A 14,258-nucleotide genomic window follows, 5' to 3' on the forward strand; every position below is an offset into this window, starting at 1 on the left:
GTTTCTGCAAAATTAATAATAAAATAATCTTTTTATGCTTCTTGAGGTTCTACTGCAGTACACACAGCAAGGCTAAGAAAATGTGAGCAATTGAGAAGACAATGAGTAAACAACTATTGTAGGGTGGATTCATCCAGTTTGCCTTGTAGAAGAGCAATCATTTTACATTGTGTAAAAAAATAATGAAGCCTTATGAATAACAGCAATTAGACTTACACTTGCACTTGACAATAATGATCAGAACAAGTATTGCAATTGGAATATGGAGCATAAATGTAAGGAGTGGGTTCAGATGAATACAGGGATTTCAGCATATCCAAAAACATCAAAGTGCAAACTAACAGAAAAAGGAAAAGTACGGCAAATACATTAACATGGCATCCTCCACCGCTAGTGTAGGCTTCTCTTGTGCGCCTCTAGTTTAAGCTGAGGAACAATGGCACTCCCTCAGCATGGGTGAAGGCCAACAGCAAAGCCTGTGTTTGTGTGTCTCACACGCTCTCTGTTCACTCAACTTACAGTTTATGGCTGCTCAGAACAGTTTACAGCGTCCAAATTTCATTTTGCACTCGCAAATCCTATCGCACATTATCCTGTACATTGCATTAGGACCCTAATCTTTCCTTTCTCTTCCTCCTCAGAAGAAAGGAGTGCCTTCATGATTAACCCACTTTACAGCAATAAATAAACGCATCATCCAGTAATGTACACCAGATTTAATTTTTAGGAAAGGGACCAGAAAAGCTCAAATCACAGAAATGGAATGAAAAATAACACAATACAGCCACCATGGAGTGCCTGGGGAGAATTAATTTGAACATTTTGTAATTCTTGCCTTATACTGGATGGGCTTTGCATTCTCTTTTTTCCATCCTTTTTCTCAAAACCGTCTGTGAATGTGTACAAACTTCCATGTTTGTTGAAATACAAATGACATACAAGGCAACATCACAAATCTAATTGAATATACCAAGACATAAAGTACCAAGACTCACACTCAAGATGTTGTGAACCTACAGGTTAAGTACACCACACACACACAGAGAGAGAGATAGATCTCAAGTCTGCTGTACATCTTAGATACTGCGTGTGCTGCTCTGTTTAATTTGATCTGTTATTGTTGTGATATATAAAGACATGTGAAGGAGCTAGACTGCTAACTCATTTGAAAACATAACATGAATTCAAATGTCTTCAATGATTCAACGTCTCCATGTCTGTCACATGTATCCCATATTGCTTTTGGTCTCCCATCTTTGCTTGGCTTCAAACCTGAAATACAAGAAAAGTATCTGTTTAAATAACAACAACCTCTTACTACAATACAGTTTCATACTGCTTCAACAAAAAAGTAGAATAGTGTGCTAATGTGCCCATTTTTTTGACGCAAAGATCCACAGCTGGCATCGGCTTCAAATTGTGACAGTTCAACATGGTGCCACATTTAAACAGTGCATCTGCACATACAACCCTGTCGTACCCAAACATTTAAGACACAACAAAGGACCTAAAACAATTTAATTAGCTAAATTAAAATAGTGTACTGTATTTAACACACAGTGATGTAAAAGATGATGACTATGTTAGAAGAGCAAAACAACAACAAACCCCCAAGCAATTTGCTTCTTCCTTTTCTGAGCTGCCCGCGAAGCCTCTGCTTCCTGTTTGCTTTGCACAAAGTCACGGCAATCGGCCGCTTTTGCAATTTTCACGGCCAGCTATTGAGAGAGAGACAGAGACAAGGCCCATTAGAGAATGTAAATCAGTCTCTCTGGCAAGCAAAGCTATTCCAACTCGTGTGTCAGGGTGGCTTCCCATCAATGCCGCAGGTCCCTGTTTTGTCTCACCCAAACCGTGATGGCTCCTAGACTGTGGGTTGGAACATAGAATACTTACTGTCTACACACATGAACACACACACAAGATCATTTCATTCACACTGGATAATATAGTCAACAATTTCCCATGAATCTGCAAAATGGTCCTGACATTCTAACATGTGGTCTACATTTAATTGTGAGTATTTGTAGTCCTTGAAATAAGAATGGCTATGCAAGGCAAATTCCCAAGAAAGAAGTATTGGGTGTATTGTGGTGCAGAATAATCCCAATAACCCAAGTCACAGAGAAGCACTGGAAACAAAAGGATAAATCCTGCCTTCTCTGTCACTCCAGAGATAGGTTTATTATTCAACCAGAGGCAAACTTTGATAAACAATTTGGAACAATTTCACCAAACCTTTTGGTAATTCTTTGTAATATTCAGAGGAGTACAATCAGGGAGAAGAAAGTCTTAAGGTAATAAAGAAATGTGCCACCACTGCGCTACTCAAGAGAAAAAAACCTGGTGAAAAAAATGTTTCAATTATAATTAAGTGGGATAAACTTTATTAGAAAGACTGAAACTAAAATATCTCCTAATGCATGCTGGGATTAAGCAGGTCAGAGCGAGCAGCTAGGAAAAATTAAACTCTAAAGGCTTTTTATCACCATATTTCAGGAACCAAGGGTGTAAAATGTTCTAATTTGGGATACATTAAAAGCCATAAAGGTCTTTCAAAAAGATTAATGGTACTTTGCTTGGATTTAAGATAAGGGCTTCAGCTGGCTGCAAGTGCTGGGCTCCGACTGGGCCCTCGAGGCATTCATCTATACAGTCACTTGGAAGATTTGTAAAAGCGTTTGCATAACCTGAAGCTAACATCCTATGACAGTTTTCTAATTCCTTGCCATTTTTATAGGTTTTAAGGCTAATAAATCATGTTTTCTAGTCAAACGTTTTAAAAGGAAAAGTTACAATGGATGATCATTCTCATGTTTGGGGTAGATTTGCCTGAAGATAATACTCACCAGGGTGTTTTGAGCACCATGTTTAAGTGAAGTAGGTGCTAAATGCTTTTGCTTGGCTAGAGCGCATGCTGAGATCATAAATCTGAGGTTCATAAAATTGTTGACAAATCTCAGAACAGCTCTTGTTTGAAACATTTACCAAAAATAAAGTAATTGCGTAAAAAGCCCAAGCTTATTCTGAGGGGAAAATAAAGTGGTGGATGCTAAATGGCTTCTTCTGAGGTTTACACCCAGAGATTTATCTTTTTTTCTACACACGGATTACCCACATTAACCTGCTCTCCTGTGGGGAGCATTTGAAATGCAAAGGTATATAAAACACGCCTTCCAAAACATTGCAAATGCAAAATTAAAAACCTATTGCTGTACCCCCCCCCCCACCACCACCACCCTTTTCTCTTTCTAATTCAGAACTGAGCAGTTACTATTTTTGAAGCGTTAAAGGTCTTAATTCTTTTTTATCAGTTTAGTCTACAGTCCCTGATTGTCTTTACTGGAGCTCAAACATTAATGTCAACCAAGTTACCTAGGAGACAGAACAGATCAAAGAGACAAAAAAGCCCTCAAATGTCTGATTAATCAAGCCTGCAAACAGCTTATTTCTTTTAGCCTGCATGCAAGTATGAAAATGAGATTCCGAGAGCAGTACATTGTGCAGATTTGTTCATTCTTATCTGAACAAAGCCAGCGGCAGCTTATTTCATGGATCACTGGCACTGTCAGGCTGTGGCGCCGAGCAGGTGACGGCTCCTCTTTCTGTGGCTTGAACAAAATTAGCAAAAAGTCGGCACAAATTAGCCTCTCATATTTTCTGTAATATGACATTATTTTTTATTTACTTTTTTGATCCACTTTTCAGGATTTTTCACCCTCCCCTTGTGTTCGTCTTAGTGCCAAATCCTTTCACATCAGAAGCTGGCAAAAAGAGTGAGACAGGAATAAAAATACAATGCAAAAAGAAGCTGATACCAGACACAAAATATCGCACATTCTTTGTTCAAATCAGTCATTCAAGGCTATTTTATGTTTCCAAAACGACTATAAAAATCGTAGACTGCGAGTGTCTGATTCAATCAATGGTTTCTTCTTACCATTGTTTTCTCTTCAGTCTGTCCTAAGCACAGTCTGTGTTTAACCAAAGGTTTATTCAAAGGATTAATGCTGTGACCTTTGGAAGGGTTTGCAAGCGACAGATCCACACTGCATAATATAGTCACTGCAGCAGCGGCAGCTTAGGGCCACTAGGAGGGTTAAGTCAACAGCACCACTTTCTGTTGTCACTCATGTTTGGGTTGTCATGGAAATTCAAGTGGGCTCACAAACATGGGACCCAGTAGTTATATAGACCTATATGCAATATAGGTTATGAAGGCCATGTCAAATATATCCAGTTTACTGACAGAATGAACAATGAAAAAACATAACCATGAGTATGCACAGATCCCACTACAAAGACATGAGAAAGTATCTATTACAGTAGCTACTGCTTATCACGCCATTTATGTGGCTTCAGAAAAACATAGTTGAGCATATGACTAAATAGAACTCAGCAATGTCAATACTCTAAAAAAGTGTTCAATCTGGTATTAACAATATGAAATAAATGATGGCTTTAAGGAAGCAATGGCCTTAAACTCATTCATAAATTTCTATCCAGGGAAGCCTCTTCCAATTAAAACGTGTGAGAGGTGGATTAACAGGGGCTATGTGGCTTTGCCTCACTAAATCACCTCCCCGAGCTGCTCGGCTGCATTTGACGTGTAAACGATTAATGACCAGCCTAATTCCCTTATCACACTACCTTAATGCCTAAATAATGTGGCCTTAGTCAACTTTGGAAAGCAGGGCTGTATAAGAATGGAATGAATATCAGATTAGGCAGCTCACATGTAATTTCAGTCTAATTTCCAAGAATGGAGGTGTGGAGGAAAAAGAAAATGGTTTTCTGCGTAAAAAGTCAGATCACTGCCATAGAAATTAGCTTGTTTATGGAATGCAAATCCAGTAAATGTGGCATTATGTCATACATGTGCCCATTAATCTAATGGTATTTCCCATGTTCATTTTAAATGACAATATATCGATATACAATCGGTATACACTGACTACTGTATAGGTATTCTAATGATTGTCACCTTGTGGGGCTCACTTTCCACTGCCTGTGTGAGAAAAGCAGGCTTCAGATCTGTATGTTCTGCACAAAGGAGATGCGCAACCTGGATTTAATCCCAAAGGGTTTTCTATGTGTAATGCATCTGAGGTTATACACCACAGGAGCGTGGTAGAAAACCATCTCTGTTACACTTTTTCTCCTCTGACCTGTTTCTCAAAGGAACGTCTCAGCTAACCCTGGACAACACTGTCAGAGTATTAAATCTAGGTCTGCACACCAAGCTGTACATTATTGGCATGAAGACATGCAAACCAACCTAGACTCATGCTTCATTTGACCGTGTTCCAAAACCATCTTCCTAGTATCTGCATGCCTTGTACGTTTTTGGGTTGTTACTATTTATTGTATTAGGCGTATATGCTCCATCATCCATATATAAACAGATAAATAATGTATGTGTGTAAATAATGTATATTTTCTTATATTGGACTGCTGTTACACCTTCCTGCCTCACCAGATCAAGTCAACTACTTTTTGTATGTAAAAATGTATTTGTAATAGGCAAGTAGTAGCAATAATGTAAAAAAAGTACAACATGCCACTGCCTGGCAGAACTCTGCTTATCTAATCAAAGCAATGAGCAGTATACTGAGAGTTTCTTTTCCAGCCATATTTCCATATCCTCAAAAAAAAAGAAGATAATCAGTCTTTCATAGGGCAGTCGCATAAGAGGTTTATGTAATCTTACCTCCAATTTGACAAACAGCATTACATGGCAAGTAAAAAGAGATCCACTCCTGGGAAGACACTACTGAACAGCCTTTGGTATAATGCCATGTCTCCATATTCTGTTATAATAATCTGATTCTAGATACACAACTGTCATCTTTAGGGGCTGAAAAAGTCTGAAAGTTCGCTTGCTTTGTGCACACTCCATTATCTTGCCTCTTCTGAGTAGGGTAGGCTTATTAGCAAGCTTTGAACTCACACTTACAATGATGTGCCATCAACAGTTTTATAAGCTAATTAGAAAAACAGTTTAATTAATGACTGACTGGCAATAAAATGGCAATCATGAAAAAATAAACCAAGGGTGCTAAGCTTCCACTACCACCAATTAAGGCCTAATTACAAACAAATTATATATGTGTTTTGCTGTGGGCTTTAATTTTTAAAATGGCTCTAATTAAAAGAGAAAACATGCTAATTAATTAAACAGCACAAAAATCTACATTGAAAAGTATGCTTTGTCTATCAAGTAATTAATGAAATACAATAATCCAAATGAGATTCCCTAGCATTTGATAAAAGCTTAGTACCCATTTCAAAATCCATTTCAAAATTAATGGGCAAAAATGTTATGTGAGTCATCCACAGATACAATAAAAGTTCATTCAGTGATAAATTGCTTATGCTGAAGGAAATAGGAACAAAGATGAGAGTTTTCCTTAACTGTTTCCCAGTTGCCTGGGGGTCCTTGCAAGGAAGACAGTGTGAGCCTCATTCTTTGATGTGGGGCGGGGACATGGGAAATCTGATAAGGAGTGTTTTCCATAAAAGCAATTCTCATTAATTTTTGATTACAAACACATGCATGGCAGGCAAAGGTAGTGAAAAGGAAGAAGGCCCAAATAACATCAATAACATGAAACATTCTTAGTTCAGCTCTTTGTTTTAACTAACTAGCCATGTCTCTCCGAACAAAGCCAACCATGCCACCTTTGTTTCACAGTACTTAAGCAAGGCTTTCCAGAGGCTTGTATTTAATGCACAGTATAGCTTTTTGCCCATGGCTTACACGATTTGAATAGTTCCTCTGTAAAGAGGGTTGCAGTATAATAACAATGAATGTTATGGAAGTCTTATAATGCAAGTTTGCCTTACGGACAAAGAATAACAGCCCTTCAAGAAACTACCTATTGTTTGAAGAACTGCGTCTCAAGGCTTGCATACCTTATCTTTATAAGTACCTGGTCATATTACACATATCTACACCAGGACCCAGTGTGTTTTAAGAAACCTGTGCTTTAGGAACCACACTGGTGTTTCTCACAGTGTTCACATCCTTTAGCTTCTGGAACATTAACGGACATGACACCCCCTATTGTGTCAGACTAAGGGTTTCGGTTTGAAGTGGTAATGCTACGCTAATAGCTGTGATCAGTGCTAAGGGGAAACTGTAAGCAGTAACACAGTGTGACAGTCCTTTGTTTTGTATTGTACTCACTTTTTAAACTGCAGCCTCTGAGTATAACAAAGGCTTATGGCTTGGTTTTATAAACCACTGAATTATTAGTTTTAGTATAGGGCCATCTATTGTGTTAACAGAAAAGAAACATCCAAAAAACATTCACCTGGTAACATCAAGGGAGAGAACATGGGTTCATGGGTAGTACTGCAGTCATTTTACACTAGACCAAGACGTCATCCTGGTGGTCTGACAGAGACATTTATATATAAATATATTATATATACATATACATATGTATGTTACCATCACCACAGGAAACTTCATAATCCCATCATCTGTATACTGTAATACAACTACAATATGAAGAATCGCTCTACTCCTGGCAACGGAAGAGTTTCTGTTTGGATGGAAATAGAGCTCTCACTGTTTCAGTTTCTCAAATGCTCAATTAATCCATCTTTCAACTATTAGCTGCCGGATCCTATCAACTCTCCTGACATAGGTTGAGCTGGTTATATATAGCAGTCACTTAATGCTATGCTAATTACGGAAATTAATTACACCATATGCAACTTACAGCTGTGTCAAATAATATGCAATAATCAAAGGATGGAGTCGCAAGTCTCTTAATTGAAGGACTTGCACCACTTAATCTTCTGAACTAATATTAAGAACTACTTCAGAGGCCAGAAGCTTTTCCTTGTATTTTGGGACTTGTTAGGCCTTTGAATTTTTTTTAAATAAATACTGTTCTGAAGATCAACAAACTAGCATTCATACTGTAGCAAAGACGATCAAACACTTGCAATCCTAGTGTATCTATGTCACTTTTGTTCTACAATGCAAGGTATTAGGGATAAAGAATGGATGCAAACAAAGACATAATTGTCTCATGGTTTTGGTTAGTATGCCAATGTGTACCTACTTTGAATCAACTTTTGTCGTTTTAGTACTTTTAATTTAACTTTTAAACCAAATAGAGGTTTAAAACATATCTAAAACAAAGAAAAGCAGTCGAGAAATATTTAAATATATACATGAGAAGGCAATCTCAAAGCAACCTGTAATATCCTGGCAGTGTCTCAGAACTGAGACAGATGAAAGTGCATGTATCACAGAATTTGTAAGGTTTCAAAAAGGGTTTTAACACATTGTTTCATTACTGAGATTAGGAGAAGAAAGCAAAGCTGCAAAATCATTAATTGATAGCTGAAAAATGCAGAAACAAACAACTATATTAGGTAAAATTCTGGGTGGGCTTTCTATCTTCCTCTATTACACATTGGCTTGAGGAGATACGTGCTGAACTGGTAGATGTTTAGGATGAACATACAGAACAGTGAAAAACAATGTGCCAATTTAGTTTTACAAACAATGCCTACTGTAGAGGGACCTTTATAATGCTTCGAGTCTGGAAGTTCTCCACTAAAAAATATAATAAATGTTGTTGTTTTTTGCCTTTGTTTGAAAAAGTGGAGAGACCATGGGATGACTAGACTTTTGGAGTTTATAATAGTCTATGCACTATGCTCCTCAACATGTGAACACAGTGAGTTATGTATGCCAGACTGCTGTCAAATCCATCCTTCATGTTCCTGGCAAGCCACAAGGCAAGTGACAGAGAAGCAAGAACCTCAGCTAAATCTTCCTAAATCCACTAGTGCTCTAAGAGGCTTTCTAAGACTACAGGTACTTTAATTTATCTTTCAGTTTCTGACCACTTGTATAGCCATCAGTAGCTTACAATAAACGGAGGAGACCATAACGTCTTGATTGTCTGTTTTCTGTTGCAGTACAAAGAAAATCAGAAACCTAGCCTGCATCCATGTATTTTCAAAGTGTGATGTTATGGTGACAACTGGAGGAGTATTCTAGTTTTGCATATACAATACATCTTGATCAATGTTGCAAATGAAAACCTGACATTACAAAGAGCATCATACCACTCAAAGAACAGCACATCAGACGTTTCTCAAAGGGACATGATGTGATTCCTAACCAAAAACGTAGCAGCTATGTCTTCTTAATCACAATTATTGGTGTGTGTGGGCTCCATTTTCTGCTAAATTAGCTTCAACCTGCTTGATCCCTGATGGCTGCCAAACCAAGTAGTAACAAAACTGCAGGCACTGCATTTAGGGACGTATGCACTTCAAAGGTAAGAAACTCGCACCTTGAGAATGTTTTAACAGTTGGCTTGAAAGCAATGTACGCTTCATTAAAAAGCAGAGCCAAAAGTCCTTTAGACATTGCAGCACTTCAAAACTAAGGGGAGGGCTTTCCATTAACTCAATGGAAAAGGGCTCCAGGACTTCTCAATGGTATGTGCCTGTGTGTGTTTTTGTTCCTCCATGTCTTTGCAGGAAAAATGGCCATGGATCCATTAGTTTGATTTGTCACAGCAGGAGCACCCCAAAGATCTCTTATCAGCACAACGTTACCTCTCGTGTGGCGAGTCTGTCGCTCATCTCCTCCGCCTTGGCAAAGTCCCCTCCAGCTATGGCACTCTCTATGCTCTTTTCTAGGCCGGACTGCAGAGGGGGAAAATTGAGAGATTTCGAAATAGAAAAAAAAAAATCAAAGAGTAACTTCAAAAGTCCCCAGGGCCTTATTTTTAATATGATTGCCATTACCACAAATATGTAGATTTCCCTTCACAAATGAAAACCTTTTTGATTGGATATTAGCGAGGAAATCTTAAAAAATGCTACAGAAGATTACCAAACATAAATGTGACTCTTTAATTACGCATTTCCATTACAGGCCTCAACAGTGATGGTTCAAAGATGCCCCTGGTGAACGACAGCATGACGGTTCTCCAAAGATGAGACTATCCAAGGCTGTACAGGGCAGCATTTCTACTTATACACTCAACCAAAAGGCTGTAATAGGATGCAGTGTGACTCAAGTCCTATTGTTCATGAACTCACATAGATCTCAGCCATCACATAAGATCACAAGAAAGCAGAAGAAAGACAGTAAGACAGTTGGTCGAAATAATGTGGACAGAATTATTAATTGTAGGATATTTTGAAAAGCATTTGAAAGTTATATCAATGTCAAGTGTGAAAGACTAATGATGAAATCAATTTTTTTTTATAATGTAAAGGAGTGAGGCCTTTAAAAAATACTGCTAATTCTATCTTTAAGAATTGATAGTAAGACTTCTTTTTTGGTGCTGAAAGACAAAGTGGGCTAAAAATAACATTCCAAATCAGCATTGGTAGAAATGCCAATTGAATTTGGCTAATTTCACATTATATATGCAGTACTGTACTTCATATTCCCAACTATTCTGCTTACATGGTAATTTATATATATATCAAAACATATGACATTTAAAAACTGCTGAAGTGTTCTCTGGCTTCCTCTCCATCCATACAACTACTAACCTACTAGTATGTCTGGAGTTTAAGAAAGTTGTTCAACAAATTTCTCCTTTTCTTTACTGCCCTGTAAAGCACTGGACTTTGTAAAGCTAGTTCTTTTGTAAAGACATCATGTAAATATTTTCCTTACATTAAATCTACATCTTACTCCAATGTTAACTACATAAATCAAAGTAAAAAAACATCCACATGTCAAGATTAAACTACTCTCATCACTAAATGTAACACAATGTTATTGTGTCAGGTTTGAGTCAAGAAACCTATCCATCTGGCATATAATTTCAGTTTGAATAAACTGACAGATATCTTGTTACCTGGGGAGTGAGGTCGCCACTAGCAGGGGGCTTAAATCTATCATTGATGCCAAAGTACTGCTTGAGGCCACCCCAATGCTTTTCGTGCTCCACCTGATGTTCTCTAGTGAGAGGGGAATATTGTTAATGTTCAAGACATTGTAACAGAGACACATGGTTAATATAAGCCTATATGGTTAGGCAAAGCATAGCCAGAGTACAGGGATCTGGTAGGCTAACTCTGCTCTTAAGTTTAGAAAATTAATGATAATTCTGAAAGGTTAGCGCAACACATGTCAGTTGTCAGTGAATTGTCTGTAATTGGATGTAGTTGCAGTTGGTTAGAGGAAATTACAATGTGGCAGTACATTTGACAATACTTTTTGTGGATAAAATGTTACCATTGTCATTAGTTTTTTTTTATACCTTTTTTGGTTAGATTCCATACTCTCAGTTCCAGGTTTATTAACTGTGAAGTAGAGTAAAAACAAATGTATCATTCTTAACATGAGAATCTTTCTTGTTAGTGGATGGGCCAAAATGTTGAAACAATCATTACACCAACACACAAGTAAGGGTTTATTTCTACTATATTCTAGGTACGTTTCAACAGATTTCACCCAACGATTTCTTGGTAATATTTCTGTATGGGGGGTTACCCATGAACTGGTCCACTGATACATCAAATATGATTAAATATGGTTGCTAATTTATATGTGACAGCAGCGGACCTTTCTTCTTTTTTCTCTGCCGTTTTCCTTTTCTGTACAGCTTTGTTGTCTTGAGCTCATCCTTTTTCTTCTGTAGCTCTTTGAATTTCTGAAAAACATAATAATTACTCGACTGATATGACACATAACTATCAGTTACGTGTATGTTTCTATAAAGCTACATGCATGGTATGCATTATTCACCACTTCAGAACCGATGGTTAGCTGAATCTATCATGCGTCGCATAACAGCATATTTACCCAGTACCAATGTACATTGTCATTTGCACATACTTGCCACATTTCTTGTGAAATTCCTGGTAAGCTGCAGTCAGGAGAAGGATCATTTTCTATTACATTGGCAGTGCAAGGCTCTTTTTCTACAGCTGCCCCACCATGTTCTCCTTCGCTATTATGCAGAGATCCAACAAGACCTTTGGATTTTGACTGTGGTTCTTGACTTACAGCATCGATCTCATCATCTGAACTAAGTTCTACATCCGTCAAACCCTTAGGCAGAAGTCCACGATACATTGTTACCGAGTATTTGTACAGTATCTACGCATTATATTAAGACCTTAAAGTACAATTAAGTTTAAACTACGGCTGCATTCGAACGCAGTTCATTTCCGGATACACAACGTGACGCTTGAAAAACAAAAGCTACGATTGGGTAGGGTTTTTCCTTCCACCAATGAAAACTATGCTTGTATGATTGTGCCTGATGATAATCGCTGATAGGCTGGGATTGCTTGAACCCTCCCTTCGCTTCGTAGCTCAGCTCTTTTTTTATGGACTGAAATGTGAAAGAAACTTAGATAAACACGGTGAGAACGCCGTTATCAACTATCTAATTTCCAAATTAAAGACTTGCGAACTTTAAAGATATAAATATCTGCACTATACAAACGTATTGTAAAACAAAGTTATTTAGCCAAAATCTGTAGTCAACCAAATGAGATGTTCCTGTCAGCTATTTGATAGGTAATTCTAGTTTATTACAACTTGCATGTCAATGGTGAAATAATATACATCTGTCGGTGTTACTCATACATGTTCTCAGAAAGATAAACATTCTATTTGGTGACCATTGGCTCACACATTATTCAAAATGCTTTAGGCATTACATTATCATTAGAATGATTAGCATGCAAATCCTGTATAGCCCTAGGCATTGGCAAAGAAACATCTACTCCTAAATTGCACATTAACCCAAACTCACATTAGTCTTTTTTGGTTGCATTTTCTTGCAGTTCGAACTGCAGAGAAGGTTGCATTTTGTAGTTCCCTCTGAATACATTAGTTGTATGAAGCAATGTTGTGTACAACATTGGATTTTATTGTGTTATGTTTTCATTCATGCTTCCGTCCTTTTCAGCTCATGTGATTGACAATTGAGTCCTCCGGTAGAATATAGCCTATCTGGTGCTTGCATTTCTCAGTCATACAATATATAGGTTATAATATCATTAAAGCAAGTACCTGATATCAATATAAAGTGTTACCCCTCTGGAATGAAAGTGGCAAATGTTTTATAACCCAATCCAAAACATCCATAAATGGCCTTGCTCTCTCCTTGACCTCCATGTGCCCTGTTAGGGAAATTTACAACTTTTCACTTTTAAGACCAGTTTAATGCATATTAAACATGGCTGATAGGGCTTATGCCATCCTGGTACAGTATATTTAAAAGACATTTTGAACATTTGAAATCTCAATCTCATCCACTGAAATATGCAACTATTAACTGGTATCACTCACTCAGAATTATAACAGAGTTTAATTACATGTATGACAAGTTGATGGGTATAAAGCTTAGTCTGCACCAGGATGAATTCTAAAGGTAGGCCAAATGAATGAACTACAAAGTTGTGGTATTTGATAAAATGGACAGTGTTTTATTGATTACTGGACTTTGTGTTCTATTGCAGAGTTGAATCATAGTCTGGGCCATCTCCCTCTCCCTCCATTTCTTTGGCATGTGCTCCAGTTCATTATTTCCATCATTTCTTAGTAATTTGGAGTTGGCTGTTTAAAACTTGGAGCCTCTTATTAAGTTTTGGCCATGGTGGATAAGAGGCAGGACTGTAAGAGCAGGGAGATAAACTAATCATCTTAAACCCCTAATTATTAGTATCTTAGTGTGACAGACTGTTTTTGCGAGCTAGCCAAATTGAGCCTCAAATGAGGAAAGGCATATCTGTGAAAGTGGTAATAATTTTAAGTCATCTCGATCTGGCTTGGGGTGGCAGAATTCATTAGTGCAGATTAGCACTGTGTGTACAAAGTAAATGAGATATCTAATAGCAAACGTGGAGGTCCAGGGATTCTTAATTTCCTGCCGAATATGATGGATGATGTTAAGAGGTGATACATTTTTACATTCTAACTTGCACTATGTGTATCTGTGTGCAGCGTTAGCCAGTACTTTATCACTAAAGCTTCGACCTTTCACCCTCTTCTGTATGAAGCTACTTTGAAAGTTATATTTCATACTGCAAAAGGCAGTAAAAGGAACTCCATATCAGATTATGCAGTGTTACCCTGACAGGGTACCAAGCAGAATTGTTTTTGCGACGATACGAAGAAAGCTAATCATGTGTGTAAGGAGAAGGTTGGGAAAAAAATAAGATTACAAAGAATAATTTGCTGATATAATTACACCAAAATTGGGTACACACAATCGTCAAATACATGTATTGCTTGACCTGGG

At 37.6% G+C, this 14,258-nt stretch overlaps 1 protein-coding gene across 1 annotated transcript; it reads right to left on the minus strand.

Annotated features, from left to right (window-relative positions):
- Positions 1–701: 701 nt before the first annotated feature.
- Positions 702–12,163, minus strand: fam204a (family with sequence similarity 204 member A). Its single transcript, XM_067236482.1, has 7 exons — positions 11,840–12,163; positions 11,567–11,654; positions 11,262–11,304; positions 10,857–10,959; positions 9,595–9,684; positions 1,609–1,718; positions 702–1,272 (listed from the first exon to the last, which is right to left on the minus strand). Exons 1-7 carry the CDS (start codon positions 12,077–12,079, stop codon positions 1,221–1,223), a joined length of 726 nt encoding a protein of 241 aa, XP_067092583.1. The 5' UTR covers positions 12,080–12,163; the 3' UTR covers positions 702–1,220.
- Positions 12,164–14,258: the final 2,095 nt, after the last annotated feature.

The sequence above is a fragment of the Osmerus mordax genome, chromosome 5, assembly GCF_038355195.1.
Source record: "Osmerus mordax isolate fOsmMor3 chromosome 5, fOsmMor3.pri, whole genome shotgun sequence".
NCBI lineage: Eukaryota > Metazoa > Chordata > Actinopteri > Osmeriformes > Osmeridae > Osmerus > Osmerus mordax.

Bases quoted from the DNA above. Each gene is read 5' to 3' on its own strand.
- fam204a (XM_067236482.1), bottom strand. From the start codon at position 12,079: ATGTATCGTGGACTTCTGCCTAAGGGTTTGACGGATGTAGAACTTAGT. The intron at 11,305-11,566 runs GTCCGCTGCTGT...TCTACTTCACAG, and splicing joins GCAGAGAAAAAAGAAGAAAG to TTAATAAACCTGGAACTGAG. The intron at 1,273-1,608 runs GTTTGTTGTTGT...CTTGTATTTCAG, and splicing joins AAGAAGCAAATTGCTTGGGG to GTTTGAAGCCAAGCAAAGAT.